The sequence below is a fragment of the Ipomoea nil genome, unplaced genomic scaffold, assembly GCF_001879475.1.
Source record: "Ipomoea nil cultivar Tokyo-kokei standard unplaced genomic scaffold, Asagao_1.1 scaffold2480, whole genome shotgun sequence".
NCBI classification, from domain to species: Eukaryota; Viridiplantae; Streptophyta; class Magnoliopsida; order Solanales; family Convolvulaceae; genus Ipomoea; species Ipomoea nil.
In genome coordinates this window covers 5223746-5245058 of record NW_017618908.1, presented here as the reverse complement: position 1 = coordinate 5245058, position 21313 = coordinate 5223746, and the positions used below count along the sequence as shown (strand labels likewise).

The window sequence follows — 21313 nt, the reverse complement described above, 5'->3', positions numbered from 1 at the left end:
TTGTCCGTGACAAGGTCGCTTCGGGTGATTTTCTCGTCAATTATGTATCCACGACAGACCAGCTTGCAGATATCTTCACGAAACCGTTACCTGCTCCACGGTTTGCTGCCATGCGTGACAAGCTCAATGTTGTCGCCCTCCAACCTTGTGCTTGAGAGGGTGTGTTAGTATAAGTTATTATTATTATTATTATTATTATTATTATTATTATTATTATTTCTTTTGTATAGTTTTATATTGTGTGGCTTAGATAGCTTGACTTAGTATATGTATTTGTTAGGATTAGTTAGAGTTAGATATACTCTGTAATCCTGTTGTCTCGTATCAATTAACGAAAACCTTTTCCAATCCCCTTATCGCTCAAACAAAAGATTATATAAGAATGAGCAAGGAATATCCACCCTTATCACTAAACATATTGTGTTTTGTTGTGAAATCGAATGTATCATCGCGCGAATAGTTGTATGGTTTCGATTGTAGTAAAGTGTATGAAATTATGAAGAGTATTTTTGTCGTTTTTGAAGTAAGATCTCAATTTGAGCATGAATAAAGGAATTTAAGTCATAAGATCGATCCCAATTCGCAATTATACTCTTCAAATTAAGGTAAGATGAGGCGGATAATTGTGAAATGAGATCAATTTTTGGACTTAAATTTCTTTATTTATGCTCAAATTGAGATCTCAAGTTGAAAATGACGAAAATATCCTTAAAAATTTTAGATTTCGGCATGTCTTAAACGGAAGAGTGATCAACGTGATGAATTTTGACACTAAAACAGTAGTTGTGAATGAAAATTAGTACTAAAATAATAGTCGTGAAAATTTGTAGGAATTAAACATGTTGATCAAAATTGTTATTTTGTTAATATATTAATACTCGTGAGACCAAAATTGGTATTTACTCGATTATTTAATTATAAAGTTAATATTAATATTAATACCTATTTAACAAAATATTTATATACATTTCCTTTTGCTACAAAATTGTTCAGTTTTCCCAGTTTCTGGTTTTGTACTACATAGAACATAGTTTGGTTTCGCAGACCGACCGGCAAAGTGTGGTTCAACTCTGCGCTTCTATAAATTCAAACCACAGCCGCACGCACCACCGCTCCAAGATTTTCTCCGATTCCTAGCGTCTACTCAATCTGTCGCCCCCGACGAAACCCTAATCACCCGTATCTGAACCGCCCTAGTCGCCAATTGTGTTCCTCTTGGCCCTTCGCATGGCCGGGCCGCTGATACGGGAGCAAGTGCTCCCTCTCCTCGCCGCCGCCAACAACCACGGCGATTTGGATGTCAAGCTTTCGTCTTTGAGGCAGGTTAAGGATGTCTTGCTGTCTGCTGACGCGTCGCAGGCCGCCGAGATTTTCCCCTATTTGATTGACCTTCAGTCCTCGCCCGAAACCATGCTGCGGAAATACCTAATTCAGTAAGAAATTTCCCCGTTTTGGATGTTTTAGCTCTGTTTTGTTTGGCTCTATTTAGTTTCGCATGTTTGGGTGATCGAAATTAACTTTAATTAACTTTAATTCAATAATGCAGTAGAATTGGTTTTTATGGGGTATAGAGAAATGCTGTCAAAATGGTTCAAGTTTTTTGGATGGTTATTATGGGGTACAATATTGTATTGATTGTGGTTGTGTCGAGGAAAGGGAATTAAAAAGCTTGGAGTTTTTTACTTGTGTGGAGGAGGAATCTTTTAATTGAGGACGGCATTATTGATTGTGGGTAGGGGCTTAATCAAGTTGAGTCAAGTTTGAGCACTACAAGCTTGAAGGCTTGATTGTGAGAAGAACTTTTAGGATAACTTTTTATATTTTAAATTATTTTTATAAATATATATAACAATATTTGTATAAAGTTGTAGTTTTATTAATATATTATATGTAAAAAAAGTATATACAAATGTAAAAGCTCTATTAGGCTCACAAGCGTCTTCAGCAGAGTATTAAGATAGTTGAAATACTTGAATTTGGCTTGACTCGTTACTCAAGTTGGTCTTATACCCCTAAATTTGCCAGGGACTTAATGGCTATGTAGATCTGTAGACTTTATTTAGGGGCTAGTTATCATCCAAGAAGAATTACACAATTTTGTATTTACATAGTGTGTACAGTCCTTATCATGATAACTGAATCTTCCATTTCCCAGTGCATTGTGTTTCTCCTTAGTTTTCCCCTCATTCTTTGGAAGTTATACATGAAAAAACAGGGTGATTGAGGATATTGCCGCAAAATCAATGGAGCATGCTTTGATGTTAATGCCTGTGTTATTAGCATCTTTGAGAGATAATAGTTCATTGGTTGTGAAGCAATCCATTGTTTCTGGAACAAGCATCTTCTATGGAGTGGTGGAAGAATTATCAATGCAGGTCCCCCTCTTACACTTGATTTGGTGTTCTCCCGCATATTATTTCCCAAATCTTTTGGTCTGCAATTTGTTTTTTTTTTTTTTTTTTTGTTTGTTTGTTTGTTTTTTTTTTTTTTTTTTGTTTTTTAAAATATATTTTCAAATTTCTCCTGCTTTAACACTTAACTATAAATTTGACTTGTGAAAGAAAGAGGAAGGGGTAATGACAATACATTCTGGTCCTAAGTTGGATATCTCTATATTTCTTAGACTAAGATGTGTTTCTCTAATACTGGAGAATATAGTTAGTAAATAGCTTGCCGTTGTGTTGTTGGATGAAGCTGAATGTATATGTTATTTTACATTGCAATCTGGAAAAGTATGAAATATTGAAGGCCAATGCTTTTCTTGAAAATCATATTTGGTTAAAATATGGAATGCCAATGGGTTGCTTGTACAACTTGCAAGAGGGTGTCTTTCTTATCTTAGATTAGAGGAGAGAGTTCAACAAAATTTGGATATAATGAATTTCATATTTTAATTATATTAGGTAACAATTTCTTTTGATCTTCAAAAGCTTTACACCTTTCAATGCTATATACAGACCTCATTTCATGTCTGAGATGTTTTAAACTTTTAATGCATTAATATACATAATTCAATTTATCATCTTTAAGTGCTAAAACAGGATTACTTCCTCATTTCTGTCCTAAATCCAAACATTCCTCTCTTTCTGGAGTTGATTTGTTTGTGTTTCTCTAGAGTCTGAATAACTTTCTTTTCCTATCCCTGCTTAAAAAAATGTTTTATCTGTCTCAAGTTTTTGATAGTTTGCAATGCATCAATATGCAGAGTTCATTTAATCATTTTTACTCTAAATCTTAACAATCTTCTCTTTTTGGACTTGATTATTTTTGTCATTTTCCCCAGTATGGATGGCTTCTGTTTTCAATCTCTACTTTTAAAGATAACTTTGTTTAATCTTTTATGTATTTATTTTTATTAACAATAAAACTCTTCATATTATTTTGGAATCCTATATATATATCTATATAGACACACACATTAATACATGTGATTATTTTGCAAAATGTAGTTTCACCGGCGTGGTTTAATCGAGAGGTGGCTTGAAGAGTTTTGGACATGGATGATCAAGTTCAAGGATGCCATCTTTGGAATTCTGTTTGAGGTATGTGTGCAACTGTGCATTTTTCATGAATTATGCATCTATTGGTAACATGAAAATATTTCCTGTATGATTGCTACTGAGAGATCAAATCAAGAAGTGCAATGGTTAAGAGATGATTTCTCTCTTTAGTAATGATTGATATTTGTTTTAGATGTATTTAGCATTGTTCATATAGTGTATATAAATGGGAATATTCTCATTTTCAAAAAGTTACACCTGTTTTTGCCTTTTTCAAAAGTTATGCTGGTATCATATAGAACGTTGCAACTAAAGTAGTTAAGTTTTCTTGCCTGTTTTTGCCTTGCCATAATGCAACCATACATTTAGAACTAGTAAATAAAGATCAAAAAGTGGGTATATGGAAATATATGATCTTTTTAAACAATAGAAAATATCTTAATACAAGATTAGTTCACAACTTCATGTAATGTAAAGTTGGTTGACAGTCATTTTACAAATGGTACATTTATAAATTGTTACAGAGTTGTATTTGATCTCAATCAAGTCAAGTTGTATCTGGTTCAGTAACTTCTGTAGTTTTGGACTATTAATTGTGATGCAATGAGCAATATAATCTGAAATATAGGTATGGACTGTACAGTGCAGTTACATTCTTATATTAATAATACTTTATAAAATAAAAACCAAGTGCTTGAGTTGTCTGCATTGGCTGAGTCTTTATGAACTCTATTTCCTAAATGAGCTACTTAACATTGTGCTCCTGAACAATTCAATTGCTAAAGAATGGCAAGTTCACACTTGAAATGATTTTGGTTACTAATTATTTGTTTCATTTTCATCTCTGACACAAAGTGATGGGACCTTTTTCACTCCAATCACCCTACAAAAAAAAAAAAAAAAAACAAAAAAGAAGTAAAAAAAGGGACAAAGGTTAATGAAAAAAACATAGGAAAACAAAATGAAAAGATAATTCCCTAATTTAGGCTCTTGGAACACTTGTTTGACAAATAAATTGCTATTGATAAAAGAGAGAAAATGCATTATATTGTACAAACGCTGAGGTTGTTTCTTTTGTCACAACTAGATCACAGTATTGTGGACAGAAATGACATGGATTGACTTGGGTTTCCTGTTTTAGGCTGGCCCTGTTGGTGTAAGATTGCTGGCAATAAAATTTTTGGAAATATACGTTTTACTTTTCACACCAGATGCAACTGATTCTGAGAGATATACATCGGAAGGTGTGTGCTTCTGACCTTGAAGGATGTTGAGTTTTTTCTTCATATTAATTGCTTTTACCTGGTCCTGAGCATTCTCCTGGTTTAATTGGGTGCATGTAATGTGCCCAGTGGGCCAGTTGCATTTTTCTATGTTGCTTCAGAACCAGGAGAGTATAGTGCTCCTTTTTCTTTTGTGCTTTAGCACTCTGCCATAAAGTTTCCAGCTCTTAATTATTAACATATATATGCTTTGTTATTCCTTTTGCTTCTAGCTCCGACAAAATTTAGGCGGGCCTTTAATATTTCTTGGATAATTGGTCATCATCCTATTATGGATCCAGCTGCCCTGATATCTGATGCAAATAGAACCATTGGCATTCTATTGGAGCTTTTGCGCTCTGCAAGTTCAGTTCCTGGTTCACTGACGATCTCTGTTGTTAATAGGTGACTTCCTGAATCCTGATTCACCTCTCTCACCAATGTTTTTTTTAAAGCAAATCTTATATTGCATCTATTGTGTGTGTAATAATATTTATGACTTTGACTCTGTAGTAAGAACTGATTTCTATAGGTGTCTAAAAGAAAACTGGATATGTAATTTCAATATGAAGGTGCATAACAGAGAATTGATTACTTAAACTAGGCAGTATTACAGGAAGGAAGTAATATTTTTCTGGACTACTTGTGATGATTGTATTGCATCTTATGTGAGTATAGTGGTTATTAAACTATTAAAGGGAATCACTCAGATGCTTTCTTATAATTTTAAAATATTATTATTACTCTTGTTATTCTTATTATTGAAAATTCTTTGCTCTTTTTCCTTTCAACTCAAGAGGATAGTGACATGATTTTAGGTTAATTTGTTCCTTTCTGAAAAAAAGAACGTAATGTTTTTAGCTTGATTTATGACAGCAGAAAAATTATTTGCTTTGCTCTGTTTTCATGTTATGTTCATTAATCATTATGTGAACTTTGCTGCAGTTATCTTTCTATTCAGAATTTAACATTTTTTTTTTTGTTTATTTAATTTAATTTCTAACTTGGAGGCAGTCTATAGCTTCTTTTGGTCTGTAAAACTGGTGTAGCTTTGCTTGGTAGAATTTTTGGGAAGCTCAATCCATACTTGTCCTTTAATGCAAAAGGACCTATCTTATCTATTTTGTTCTTAATTGCAAGCAACTTGGGGTAGGTCCAAATGTCCAATGAGAGTTCAATGTGAAAATTTTGATTGGGAGAGACAGAGAGAGTGAGAGACACATACAACCGATGGAAAACTCTCTTGTTTTTATTATTTTTTATTTTTCTCACCGAAGGAATCCTTGTAAATTACATTAAATGAGAAACTATCCTAAAAAATACAGACAATTTCTTGATGCATTTTGCATGGACTATTCTTTTCCCCTGCAGTGATTTTTATTTTTATTTTTATTTTTATTTTTATAAATGATATCTGATTCCATGTATAGTACTATAGTGTTATACTGAAAGAAGAAACAAACAAAAAAAATAATTAAGTGGCATACACATTAAGTGATGGATTGGCATTTCTTGTTTAGTAAGAAGTAGTGGCAGAGTGGCTTACTGGGGTGGCTGTCAAGGTTTGAAATAGAATCCCATCAATAAGGGGTTCCTCTAGCTAAGGTTGAGGTTCTGTTCTGAGATTCAGGTCCCACTAAAATGGGGCATTATTCGTGCCATCAAATCTGAATTTAATATTTTGTTTATCTAAACTATCTGTGCTTTCATCCTATCCATCATTTTCTATTACTGTTGTTTGGCATATTGGGATTGCATTTTGATATTCTAAATTTCTTTCTGTTAGTGCACATGACATGCTGAATTTGTGTATGTGAACCCAAAATTATGAAGTGATAACTTCCAAATTGCTTCTGGTTGAATATTGGAGAAACTTTTGTATGTTAGTGATCTTTTTTTTTTTTTTTTTAATAAATAAATTACATATGTGCTTGTGAATGTAATTTTTATCTAAGACAGTTTCAAATGGAGAACATCACATTGTTTTCTAGCATAGTGTGATTTCAGCTTTTAATTGGTTAGTAATGGGGTTGTGTTACGTGTGGTTTCTCGTCTCTATTTCTCAATCTTTTATCCATATATTACTCACTATACAAATAAAAAATATCTTGATGCTCGTGACCTTAACACGCTTGTGGGGGTGGAGTTTCATAATTTTGAGTTGTACATCATAATCAGTTTTATCATTTTTAAGATCATGGAGGGAAAATTGAAGCTTGGAAATGGTTGAGTACAAGCTCGACAGCTTGATCGTGCTATTATTGCAGCATGAAGTTTGGCATTTTAATGTGGAGTTAAATAGGATTTTGCTTCAGCTGCTGAATGGCTGTTCGGATATCAGGAGAAAGCTGATGCCAACGGCTTTGACAGATGGTAGGGATGATTAAGCCATGGTCCCATGGATAAATTCTCCTATTGCTTAAAACTGGTTGGACAAGCAATTTAACCACGTTGTATAGTATATTGGATAGAAACACTTAATTCTACCGTTTTTAGTATATTATACAGTAATCACTTTTCTCCTCCTTGATGTATCTTTGAAAATGTATTGCTAATTTGTAAAACTGCTACACATGGTATTACTCATTAATCAAAATCTTCAGGCTTTTGCCCCTCGCTTCATATGATATTCTAGTGTTTTGCAAAAATATATGGTGTTATTGTATTGATGTTCAATACTGTTCTTTCCTTGGATATGCTGTCTTTCATAGATTGTTAATCAAATAATTTGAAAGGACATGAAGCTGAACTCCTTTTACAAAATATTTAACACTTGCATACAGAAAGATCATGGCTTGGACAACTTTCATCTTCATATGTTGGCATCGAGCTTTTACGGGTTTGCTGTTGATAGGGAGCCAACATATGTTGGCATGGAGCTTTTACGGGTTTGCTGTGATAGGGAACCAAACATCAATCAAATTTCTACTGTCATTGGCCATTCCATTAAACTATCCTGCTCTGTGATGCTACATTTCCCTAGGGTTCTGTGTGACCTCTCTTCACAAGTTGAGATTTGCCGGATTATTCCAGAAGCATTTTTCTGGGATATATAGGGAGCATAACCTAACTATTTTAGTATTCTGATAAATATGTACGTTAATTTGGAAAAGAAAATAAAATGAAATGGAGTGTGATGTGATGTGCCATGCATATTATCTGCAGAAGTCTGAAGTTTTAGTTCTTGCATATCCATTCATCTACTTTTTGCAGGAATGTGAACTGAGTTATGTTGGGAGATGTAATTCTATGAATTAACACCTACTTACAGTTTATGATGTTTATTCAGTAAGGATAGAAGTTTATACATTGCAATGAAGGATGGAACATCATTTAGTGTCAGAGACATCCAACAGCTTTCCTCTGCAATTAAGATGGATGGACAGCTTTAGGAGATAAACTGTAAGGAGTCGGGTGCAAGTCAGTTTTAGGATTTTTCTGCACTTAGTAAATTGTCCATGTTCCTTCCAATTTCTTGATGAGTCCCTTCAGCTGACTGGAGTACCTTATATTTGGATAAATTACACCAAAATACAAAAAAATATTGATATCATGTTTCATGTTTTTCTGTAAAATTTTTGGAAGAACTAATGGCCAGGGTATAAAGACTTCAAATTTTTGGAAGAACTAATGGCCAGGGTATAAAGACTTCAAAACTTAATAACAGTAATCTCTAATTCACCTGTCTGTCTCTTTTTACTCATCCCTATACAGGCGATGAAGTAGCAGACTAGCTTTTAAGTCTCTAGATCTAACGTACGGGTCAACACAGTGGAGAAGAGTATCTATAATCCTAATTGCCTTTTTTCTGCTGCCAACACAAAGCTACTTATTTTTCATTTGAAAACATTTGAGGGATGCTGATTGGAACTTGGAAGTTGTACTCTTAAATTGTTGTTGGTCATTCATTGAGTATACTATAGTGGCTAGAATTTGAGCAAATAATTTATGAATGTTCCGTCTCCTGAAGTAATGTTATGCCACTGGTGTGCTCAAATCGTAGGGAAAGATAAAATTGTTACAGGAATTGGGTGGGATAAACACTTATCTGTATCACTGTATGCTATGTGATTACTATTTCTGTGTAATACTACTGTGATTTCTGTTTTGATACTTATTTGTAGGGCTTAATACAACATTTACACTTCTTTTCCAGTTACGGATATGGTGCATGTCATAGATTTTATGTCAATACAAGGTTTTTAGTTTTTCTCCATTTTGACACTTAGCTTTTTACTTTCTTATTAAACATTGATGAAAGGACTGTATGGATGCATATCTATTGTACCTTCAGCTCTGACTGAATACGATTGTTTGTTATGCATTGCCTCTGTATGTGCTTTTCAGTATTTGCATGTCTTAAAATGATGTAGTATTTCTTCTTCTTCTCCTGTTTGTGGGACTACCCTGATTTACTTTCGATTTTTTGGTTTGTTTGTTTTGTTTTTCTTTTTGATGTAGTTGGTTGGAGGTCATTTGTGGTTGGGCAAGTTCACAGTATAGAGAAAATAGTTTACCGTTTTAAAATTGTGTGCTGGCTAAAACCTGCAATGAAAATGGGTGCTAAATTTCTAGCTTCTCCAGAAGCAAATATGTAGTGGTTAATATTTTGGACAGGGTGTGCCAATTTCTCTTTTGGGAACGTTTGGTGGTGCCAGAGGTGAAACATGCCTTGTTTAGATTGTGAATTATTCTACTAACACTGTTTAAAAGTTCCATCCTAGTTGTGAGTATTGATGGTCTACTGCTTATTGCTCTAGCCCTTAGTGCCACTTTTTTAAAGGTCGTAATTCCAGTGAACCAAGAGGGTTGGACCGTTGGAGCATTTTCTGTCAGTAACAGAGTTAATGGTATTCATGATTTTAATGCCTTCTATATAGGTTGCTAGGTATGGTGGAAGCTGGGGCTATCTAGCCTTTTTGACAGCAATAAGATGCCCTGATCTTTTGCAGCTGAGAACAGTTTTTCAAACGAAAGCATTTACAATCTAGCAGGAAGAATATTACTGCTGATTTGTTTGGTGACAGGAGTTTGGAATATGATGCCTTTATGTTTCATGTGGGTCAATATTGTGAGAGAGAACGGAAGATGTATTGAGGGTGTTATTACTTCTGTGCATAGATTGAAATAGTCTTTCTTGAGCCTTCATTTTTTCCCTTAATTTAGGCTACAAGGCTTGCAAAAAGATCCGTGGAATCTTTTTACTCTATGCATGGATGATTTTTCATAATCTTTCTGCGCATTGGCTCGGTCATCTGCTTTGTCAGTTACTTGGATAAAGGAAAAAGTAGTGCTGATTCCAACAAGAATAGAACATTGAATTCCTCATAATTTTAGTTCATGGCTTAGTCATTAATTTGTGTAAGCTGACCTGCTGAGGATATCTAACTGTTGTCCTCCTTCAGGCATTGACCTTTACAGTTGGAGATGTGTGCATGCCAAAATATGTATAAGTTTGCCCCATTGATTGGAAGTGCATGCCACTGTCCTCATCCAGTGGGAAGTTTTAGGGTACTAGAGGAAAGTAGGAAACCTATTTTCGTTTTAGAGGTCATTTGAAGCTGAAAGTTGCTATATATTTAGAGTAACTGAGGCACATACTCACTTTTGCCTTGCCTAGCCAAGTGGTCATTGTTTGCGTTGGCTTTATTTTTTGTGAAGAAGGGCCTTATATTTAATCTATATTTTATTGTTTATAAGGCTTCATTTTCTTGAAATGTTCCCAGCTGAACAAGCACTTTGATTTAGTAACTTCATCATAAGCCCTTTTTTGTGATTGATTGAATCATAGAAGTGTTTATTTAGTCAGTATGATGTATAAAGTTTAATCTACCACTCTTAGTGACTTGATTTCCTTATGCAAATAGGAGAATTTGGAGTGTTTCAGCCAGTCTCATAGATTGTTAGTCTCTGTATTAAGGTTTTTATGCTTTAGCTGGGCCTTCTTTGGCTTCTTTCTGATATGTCAGATGACACAGGGTTGCTTCATTTTGTTTCAGATCTAGAGATATCACTATATCTCTATGCCCTTTTCTTTAACTTTTGTTTTTCCTTCAAAAGAAATCTAATTGTTTAATCTTTTATTTGCAGCCTTGCTACTATAGCAAAGAAGAGACCTGCTCACTACAACTTCATTCTTTCGGCATTGCTTGAATTTGATCCCAACTTTGAGATGACAAAAGGAGGTCATACTGCCAGCATTCAGTATTCTCTGAGGACAGCATTTTTAGGATTTTTAAGATGTACTCATCCTGCTATTCTAGAGGTAATATTTTCCAGCTTTCCACTAAGCATTACAACTTCAAATTTTGTCATATTTGGTGTTGGAAATTGGATGGAGGTGTCAGTTGCCTTCCTGATGTTGGACAATGTCCTTCCATACTAATGCTGCTTTCCTCCACAGTTGGAAAGATATATTTTTCATGAAATTGATGCTTTTATTGCAATTTAAAAGCTTTACTTACTCTACCACAAGAATATGAATTTAAAAATGTCCTTTTGTTACATTTCAAAGAAGGTTTTCCATCGTATTGTTTTAAGTGATTTTTTAAATTGATAAATTAAGATACTGTTATAAGAAGAAATTTTTGCATAAATCAAAAGCATTGTTGAGAGTGATTTGTGAATTTGATGCACTATTAATTGAGTTTTTATTTATTAGTTCTCAACCAACACCTGCTGGCATTGATTAATATTATCCCTTTTGTTCTATCCAAATTCTTTAATGAGAAGCTCTAAATATGCAAAAAAATCTGCAGTGCCCTTGAAAGGCTCTGTATTGTTCTTTTCTGTATAATGGAAGGAACATATTACAACCTTACTATTTGCTTTTCAACTTTTTAGGGTGTAATGTAAGTTGCACCTCTATGTACTAGACTCTTGTGTGTATCAATACAAATTGATATAAACAAAAGTATCCTAAGTTTACTGTGTTTCATTCATTCCCTTGCCAAATTAGTGGCTCTATGGTAAATTACTTTTTTTGTTTTGAACATAGTCAAGAGAGAAACTGCAAAAGGCATTGCGAGCAATGAATGCTGGGGATGCAGCTGATCAAGTTCTCCGTCAACTGGATAAAATGATGAGAAACAATGAGCGTGCTTCACGTGAGGCTCGAATGAACAAGGTAATTTAGTTTCAGAAGAGGATAGTTTGCTCTGCTTTATCTGCTTTTTTGGATCCTAAATTTATCAGTCCTTCATGCAATGTCCACATATAATTATATATACAAGACACTCAAAATCTTAACGTTTGTCTCTTTCAGGATGACCAGCCATCAAATCATTTGCCTGTTTCAGGGGATGCAACAAAGAAAAGGGCCACTCCTTCAGATAATGAAGATTCAACTATTAATCATGATTTGTCTGCAAAGAGGGTTCGATATGTGCCCAACAATCACGTAGTTCCACCTGTTGAGAGAGAAAGAAATGATTCTGGAAAGGATTATGTCAATGGAGTGCCCCAAAAAGTTCCTGTAGCCGTTAATGCCCCTAACCTTGTTGAACAAATGATCTCCATGATAGGTGCTTTAATATCAGAAGGAGAAAGAGGTGTTGAATCTCTGGAAATTCTAATAGCTAAAATTCCACCAGATGTGATGGCTGATATAGTCATTACAAATATGAGGCACTTACCTAGAAACCCCCCTTCATTCACCAAGTTTGATACCCTGCCATTAACTCAGCAAAGTGATTTTTCAAGTGCTCCATTGAATGGTGTGTTACCAATAGGTTCCTCAGTTTCCAAACAGACTGTAGCTCTCACTTCTCAATTACCTGTTTCTGTTTCAAATGCTGTCAACTCATCTATATCAGAAATGTCGACTTCACTACCTCCTGATTCTAAACGTGATCCTCGAAGGGTAAGCTCAACCAAATCATTACTGGCTACCTTACAGTCATTTTCATTTATCACCATTTCTTTTGTGTTACCATCACTTTGTACTCCATGTCTCACAATTGAATCAGTCTGGTTCTTGCTTTTTAATGGACATTTTTTTTCCAGGATCCTCGTCGCCTTGACCCAAGGCGTGGCACTGTTGGAATTGGAGTGCCACCACCACCACCCATCATCGAAGATAATATCAATCCAATGCAACCTGTGGTGCAATCTGAAGTTGATGCTTCTAATACCTTTAACAGACCCCTTATGGTACCCATCCTTCCAACTTCAGAAAATATGCCTGTGTCTCAGAATCCCAAAATTGAAGCTGACAACACTTTGGAGAGTTTAGATTCTGCCTTGGCTGACTGGTCAGCTCCAAAAGAAGAAATTCAGGTTGAAGAAGCTGAGAGAAGTGTTCCTGACACTGAAGAGAATGCTACTGCGGATATAACATTCTCTTCTGCTGGCAAATTGGAACAGGACTTGATGGCACAAATGCCATCTAATGTTTTAATGATAGATGAGGTATACTCACCATCTTCAGTAGAAACTGATCAACGTTCTCCACCCATTTCAAACACAATTGCCTCTGAGGATGTGTGTGACTATTTGCCTTCGGTTCCGCCATACATTGAGCTGACCGAAGAGCAGCAAAGAAGTGTGGAAACTTTGGCAATTGAACAAATAATGGACTCATACAAGAGGTTAAAAGGGGCAGATAACAAACAAACAGGCATGGCGATGCTTTCTCGCTTGATTGCCCAGGTAAAGTCACTGTTTTGCTTATTGTCTTTGATTGTGGTTTAACTTACTCCTTTTCTCTTTCTATATGAATCTCTTGTCACTATATAAAATTTTAGGAACTATGAGTTGCAGGTTGATGTGCGTGTTTTCCTTTGTGGACTTGGTACATTTTATTCTATTTTATTTATGTCAAGGATAAATATAAAATGATAAATGTGTATCCTGGTTAACCATTTACGCTTTTGTTGATGTGGAACACATCATTCACTAATTTGTAACATTCTCTTTTGGTAAGTAATGAATTATTCCAAATGCACCAAAGAAGATTTATAGCATACTCTGAACAATTAGGTACTGAGAGAGCTCATCATTCAAAAAACCACGTGAAACATATTCCATTGATCCACAGCAGTGTCCCATTGAGGAAGAAAATGATAAATTACCTATTGTCTTTAGTGAGATTGCAACCCTTTTGGAATTTGTCCAAATTTTGTTTCATAAGAAGCTCACATCATTAGCAAGTAAGCTCACACTTACCCTTCTCATCAAAGGAGAAAATTAATAACATTTTGATCTAATTGATATTAGGAGTTTGGGAGATGTGAAACTCTAACCTCTGAAGTAACCGAATTAAAATCAAACTATTTTTACAATGTGGTGTGACCAAGACATTGCAGAGTTTTTAGGGTTTGCTAGCACCTGTATGACTTTTCCCTGTTCTCTTGATTGCTTGAATTATTAATTTTCTTTCCTGAAACATATAAAAGGAGTTGCTCTTTTAAATGGGTTTTGTGTCTTTTGCTCGCTGAAGATAACATGATATAACATCAAATATTTCTGCTCACAGATTAATGCTGATGCTGATGTAGCTGTGGTGGTTCAAAAGCATATTCTCTCAGACTATCAACAACAAAAGGTATCTGTCTCAAAACCTGATTAGTGGTTAGAGCTTTAGACATGCAAGTAATTAGAGCTTTAGACATTTTAGTCTATACCTTATACTGAACCTTAGTGTTTAGTCATGCAAGTAAATGCTTATGTTGATTTCAATTCCAGGGGCATGAGGTCATAATGCATGTCCTTTACCATTTGCGCACCCTCATGTTATCAGATTCAGATGAAAGCTCTTCATCTGCTGCTTCTCTGTATGATAAGGTTCTTCTGGGAGTGGTAAGATTGTTTCTTTATGACATATATTCCTAATGGTGCCCTGTGTTGCTCATGTTCAATCGTTATGTGCAGGCAAAATTTTTATTAGATACTTTGCCGGCAACTGACAAGTCATTTAGCCGACTTCTCAGTGAAGTTCCTTATTTGCCTGAGTCTGTGATGCGGCTACTAGTTGATTTATGCTCTGAAAATTATTCGGGAAAAGATGGTCGTGATGGTGACCGTGTCACACAGGGTCTTGGTGCTGTGTGGGGCTTGATTTTGGGACGGCCACCCAATCGCCAAGCCTGTTTGGATATTGCTTTGAAGGTGTTGTCACAATTTGAGTTCCATTACTGATTATAGTACATCCTTATTTTAGATCTATTTAATCAACTTATTCTTTTATGCTGCATCTTGTGGTGATGACCAACAGCCTAGTAAAAATAAGTTTCGAGTTATAATAGCTGGAAGAACTTTAAGTGCGCAATTAGTCCTTTATTCTACACAGTATTTCATGGCCTCTTTTTCCTTTCCTTAATTAATCATTGGAACCTAGAGTGCTTAAAAAAAGGTATAGGTAGTTTCCTAGTATTTTCTTGCAGAACCTAACAAGTTGAATTGCAAAGGGGTGATCACTTGAACTGATGTGCTGGTTAACTGCATGAAAATAAGGATAGAAAAAAAATAAAGGAAAACCACACTTGCAGGATTCATTTGCATACTCGGATACTCTGCAAATATTTTGCTTTTACTAATGCAATTCTCTCGTATCAGTGTGCTGTTCACTCAAAGGAAGACGTTCGAGCTAAAGCTATCCGCCTGGTATTCATACTCTTCACCTCTTTGCTTTCTCCAGAGTTCTGAGAATGGTTCAGATTGAGAAATAATTTGTCAATTACTGTTTGCACATTTATTGAGCTTTGTTACTTTGCACTTGTCTTTAGGTGACAAACAAACTCTATGTGCTGAGCCACACCTCGGAAAATATCGAACAGTTTGCAATGAATACATTCTTGTCTGCTGTAGATAACCGTGTTTCAGGTCCAGAAGATTCAATATCTGGAGCCACCAATCAGAGAAAAGAGGTGGAGGTGTGTAGTACCTAATTTATAGTTTCACTTTTTGTGCCACCTTTCCTCATTGTATGACACCATGATAGAGTAGAGCTGGACTATATTTTCCTTTTCATCAAATAGTTGCATCTTGTGCCTCTGACTGATGTTTCATCCAAAGTAGTGAATAGCTGCTGGTCTTGTTAAATGAATTAAAATTGTGCTAAACGAATAGACATTTAAATGAAGAAAAATCTGGATGTTTTTGTAATTTGTAATAAGCATGGTATTTCATGGATTTTTACTGTAATCTGGTTAAGAAAGTAAAAAACAATGGTTTGCAACTATTCAGAAAAGTTAGATTTCATTCTGACACCAGAGTCATATTGTTTTTGATATGTATGTGGAATACAAAGAAATTAATCTGGCACAGCATTGCGAGCAAAAAGAATCATTTTTTTTCTCCATTTGGCTGGCTTCTCTCACTTTGCATCACCTCTAAGTATTTGCCTTTGACATAGTCAGCAGATAATAGAAAGTCTTTTTTCCATTTTATTCTTATAATAACTCTACTTTGGGAAAATTACCTTTTAGGTTGGAAGCCAAGAGACCTCTGTTAGTGGCTCTCAGAGTTCAGACACAGGAATTTCTGAAAATGATTCATTGAGGGGTTCTCAGTTTGATTCTCAAAGTGATTCTGCGTTGTCTTCTGCTCAGGCACAACGTCTAGTTTCATTATTTTTTGCTTTATGCACCAAGGTACACAAGATTTTGACTAGAGCTTCTTCTTCTTCTTCTTTTTTTTTTTTTTTTTTGCTTTTATTTGTAAGTTTTTATTTTCATTTTTGTCACAAGGATTGTCTTTTCTTGCAGAAGCCTAGTCTCCTTCAACATGTGTTTGATAGTTATGGAAGGGCTCCCAAGGCTGTTAAGCAGGTGGCTATCTGTTACTTACATTTGTTTGTATACTGTTATGATGTCACTAACTGCATTAGTTCTGGGGTTCAAGTTGGTAACTGTGAGACCCAGGGCCAGCAATGCATACCCAGTGAGCCACTTGTACCAAGAAATCCACAGTTGCAACTTGAATTTGGCCTTAATCAACTGCCCAAAATGATTAACCTGTTAGTTGTGGTTATCATTATGTTTTATGTGGAAACAGTTGATACTTGATGGTTATCATTTGTGGCTCTTTATTTCGTCTGTCTGCTTTTGATTTTGCAAGTCATATAAGAGTGTTAAGAGTCCCATATTGATAAAATAAGAGAGAACATATGGTTTATAAGGCCATGAGTTAGACTAGCTAATTGGTTGGATTCAATCTTTTAGTGTGGTTTGGCACTTTGGCCATGTGCATTATAGCCCAATTGAGTGACCCTAGCCCAATCTTAGTTTATAACAAAGAGTTTATTTTTCACACTTTGACATTTTTAGGCCCATTTTGAACTACTATTACTTGTGGATGTGTTAAATCCTTAGAAAAATTCAAGAGATATTCAACTGAGTGTGGAAATTCTGCTGTTCCCTATAGTTTAATAAGCTACCTTCTGATGTAATCCCAATTCCTTGATTCTATGCAGGCCATTCATCGCCATATGCCTATTCTTATTAGAGCAATAGGTTCTTCAAATCCTGAACTGCTCCATATAATATCTGATCCACCCCAAGGATGCGAAAGTCTGCTTACACTGGTAGGTTATCTAAATTCAAGCTCACTCATAGTTTGTATATCTTCCAGAAATATTTTCTTGAAACTTCTCCTCGAGCTGACAGTTTTTATCTACTGCAAGGTGATTACTATTTTGTCAGAAGGGACAACACCTCCACCTGATCTGATTGCAGTTGTTAAGCATCTATATGAAACTAAACTAAAGGTCTATTGATGAGCTGCTGATTTTTAACTGTTATTCTACCGAAACACGATTGGTTTGTGACAATTTTGCCTTCACGTGTCTGTTCTCTTACAGGATGCAAGTATTCTTATCCCAATGCTCTCATCCTTTTCTAAAAGCGAGGTATTCCTTGGATATGACTTATTTTAATGTTTTCAGTTATGTTGTTTCTTTCTTTTCCCCTCTTACATTCTGGTAATGAATAATGCTCATATACCCTAGATTAACATTCTTTTGTTATCACTTATAGTCCATGATTTTTCTGAGAACATTCGTCTTCCTGGATATATGTGCCCTGTCTATAGTCTATTTGCTTCTGCTCCTGATGGGCAACTTCCTCATACACAATCTTTGGTATCTATTCTATAGTTAGTTAGTAATTGTGTTTAACTTTTTGTCCATGTTTACCTATGTTTGAAGTCTCTTGAAAGGCTATTCTAACTCTGTTCATGTCTAGTCTCCGACTAGTGATTTGCTATTCTTTATGTTCATCTCTTGCAATTTGATAAATATGGTTGTATCTTATGAGCATTTATCCTTTTTTTTTTCCTTTTTTTTTTTTTTTTTTTTTTTTTTTTTTTTTTTTTTTTTCTGATGAGTGTATTTTTGTGTTCATATGATATGAGGTTTGATAAATAGAGTTGCATGCTAAATGACTTTAAGAGGACAAAAAATTTATCTTTTCCTGATATGGAGTGCATTTTTGTGAATATGTATTATCAGGTTTTACCTATTTTTCCTCGCCTTGTCTCTCTTCCTCTGGACAAGTTTCAGATTGCAATGGCTCGTATATTGCAGGTATATATGAACTACTGTGATTACTTTTTTTTTTATCTCCTTTTAGATCGTATGATTTATTTTATTTGGGTATCTAAAACCTATCTACTTTATATAGCATCAGAAATAGCTCAGATGGCTGTCTAAGACATAGTTTGGACAAAACAACTTAAATAAGCACTTTGATGATAAGTAATTTTTATTAAGCTGCTAAAATGAGCTCAAAACAGCTTAAAGAAGTGTTTGGTATTGCAACTGACTTCTGAAAAGCTATTTTTTCAGCTTATTTTCATTAACCTACTGAAACAGCATATGGAAATAAGCGCAAATAAACTTTTCAAAGGATATTCTTTTCATAGGCCAATCTAATCACAGTAAAACACAGTAAGAGTGCTTATATCGGTAATCAAGCCCCCAAATAAGTTGAAAATAAGCTCTCATATAAATTGGGCATATAAAGCACACTACAACATTTGTTGTCTGATATGGCCATCCTGGATATATTTTGCACACACAGACCCATCTGTAATTAGATTCCTGTATCTCTTTTAATTGTTTGCTCAGTGAACTTTCGCGCTATGTGACACTAAACCTAGAGTGGTCCTGATTAAATTAATACTTTTCGTCTGATTGCCGTGATTTACCTAAAATGGAGCAATTTCTTTTTCTTTTTCTTTTTTTTTTTTTTATTTAAGAACGTTGTGGTTGATCTTGGAGAAGTCTCAAAACTACAATGTCCTATGTGTGTTCTATTGCAGGGTTCTGCTCATACAGGTCCATCATTGAGTCCAGCTGAGGTTTTGGTTGCCATCCATGCCATTAATCCTGAGAGAGATGGGTTGCCACTAAAGAAGGTATGTCTTCGACCACTTTGGATTTGGTATTCATACAGGTTTCCACTAGTTTCAAACACTTGGTGGTTTTCACACTGCTCTGAATATGTTAACCCTTAAAAAGTTTCTTGAGGGAACTGGTTGCTCTAATGTAGCACTATCTACTACGGAGTATTAAACAATCTGAGATGCTTTTTCTTGCTAATGCGAGTATAAATGATATTATCACTAATACATAGAACTTGTTGCTTTCAGATCACAGATGCTTGCTCAGCTTGCTTTGAGCAACGGACTGTTTTCACACAACAAGTTCTGGCAAAGGCCTTGAACCAGATGGTATGGAGAAAGTTTGTCAATATCTGTGAAGAGATAGATCATCAGATCACCAGTACAATCTGTTCATCATATAAATGTTCATTGTGCAGGTTGATCAAACTCCCCTTCCACTGCTCTTCATGAGAACTGTGATTCAGGCAATTGATGCTTTTCCTACTCTGGTAAATGCAGTTTTTTTTTTTTTTTTTTTTTTTTTTTTTTTTTTTGGTGGGGGGGGCTTAAATTGATGCTTTGATCTCTAGCATTGCATTGGTGTGCATAATCCTCTACACTGTAATTTTATGATTGCCTGATATCCAGGCCAACTTTATCATAGGTGTTCGTGTTTATACTTTGCTTTATATTCAGGTTGATTTTGTCATGGAGATACTGTCCAAACTTGTAAACAGACAGGTATTGCTTTCTTCCGGTTTAATTCATTTGCTTTCATTCCATAGAGCAAGGTTGTTTGTTTGTTTTTTTTTTTTTTTTTTTTTGACGAGAAAATGACTCTACGCTACACTTTGCATAGGTGTGGAAAATGCCAAAATTATGGTTTGGGTTCTTGAAATGCGTCTCACAAACGCAGCCACACTCCTTCCCTGTATTGTTACAGGTATTTTCTAGTTTGTTCAGGTCAATGTTTTTTTTTTTGTTTTTTTGAGTTAGTTTTTCGGGTCATATAGCTCCTATGTCCTGCTTGCAGTTGCCTCCCCCACAACTCGAAAGTGCTTTGAACAAATATGCTGGCCTCCGAGGTCCATTGGCTGCCTTTGCTAGTCAACCAAACATTAAAAATTCACTCCCCAGGTATATATTCTGCGCATCTATGTGTTTATACAGTTCAAATTAAACCAGCTCGCACAGGCTTAGTTCACTAGTTCAATAGGCAGTATTTGGGGAAAGAGACCAAGGTTTGAAACTTGGTAGTGGCAGTGTGGGGATTATGCTCACCGGCATTTAGTCCTGTCTGCTAAGCCATTGAGTTGCCATGGTTTATATCCTTCCAAAGGCTCTGTCGGGGTCCTTGGGGGCGGCGGGGATTCAACCTTTTGGTGGAAGAAGTTCAACTAAAACCAATTACTTTTGGTGAATGATTAATCAAGAAGATTTACACAAATCCCATGATCAGAGCCAGGGCATGACAATCATTTAAATTGATAGTTGTTGGATATATTTCGTCACTTGTATAGTGTTGTGGCACTACTAAGTCCTAATTAATGTTCGCATTGCAGACCAACATTGGCGGTGCTTGGCCTGCTCGACTCAAATTTGCAGCAACCACATATTTCGCCTTCTTTGCATCCATCTGAAGCAAGTCCATCTGTTCATGGTGCAACCCTAACATGATAGCGCTCTGGAAATCGAAGCATGAAACTCGAGCACTTGTACACACTGGCGCTTCCAGGTCTCTAGTTCTCTGCACAAATCTGCAGGCTCGCTCATATTCCAGTAGATGCCGGAGTACGTACTTATATTTGTCTCGCGTTTCATGACTCCCGGGTGAGTAGTTTGAGTCGCAGATGTTTGGTGATATGAGTTAGCGAGCAAATTTTGGAGGAGAATCCTCCTTGCCTTTCTTGTACTAATCATAATCAGGGAATGTATATATATTTGCAGTTGATTTGAAAACCAATTTTCCTTCAATCTACAAAGTTAATTTTGTATGGGTGAGTTTGTTGTAATTGAGGCCTGTTGTTGGCTATTTGGGTTACCATAAATAACATTTTGGTTTTTCCTTTAATCAGTTTTACTTCTGTTAGACTATGCCCACATCCCTGTTTCCTCCCCAGGTCATTCAATTTGCTTTATGTGGTAAATTAGGTAAAAAAAAAAAATGAATTGATTATGTTACATTTTTTAACATAGTTAGCTTATCAGTTAATTTTAAACTCATTTGAT

At 35.4% G+C, this 21313-nt stretch overlaps 1 protein-coding gene across 1 annotated transcript; it reads left to right on the top strand.

Annotated features, from left to right (window-relative positions):
- The first annotated feature begins 993 nt into the window (after nt 1-993).
- On the top strand, nt 994-21158 carry LOC109153156. The gene is made up of 27 exons (XM_019300957.1): nt 994-1433; nt 2216-2375; nt 3450-3542; nt 4642-4744; nt 4996-5167; nt 10853-11027; nt 11760-11888; nt 12027-12623; nt 12767-13411; nt 14238-14306; nt 14447-14560; nt 14633-14869; nt 15317-15364; nt 15487-15633; nt 16189-16353; nt 16468-16530; nt 17175-17285; nt 17385-17468; nt 17562-17609; nt 18210-18284; nt 19022-19117; nt 19352-19432; nt 19522-19593; nt 19781-19825; nt 19944-20027; nt 20118-20221; nt 20647-21158. Exons 1-27 carry the CDS (start codon nt 1228-1230, stop codon nt 20759-20761), a joined length of 4038 nt encoding a protein of 1345 aa, XP_019156502.1. The 5' UTR covers nt 994-1227; the 3' UTR covers nt 20762-21158.
- The last annotated feature ends 155 nt before the right edge of the window (nt 21159-21313 follow it).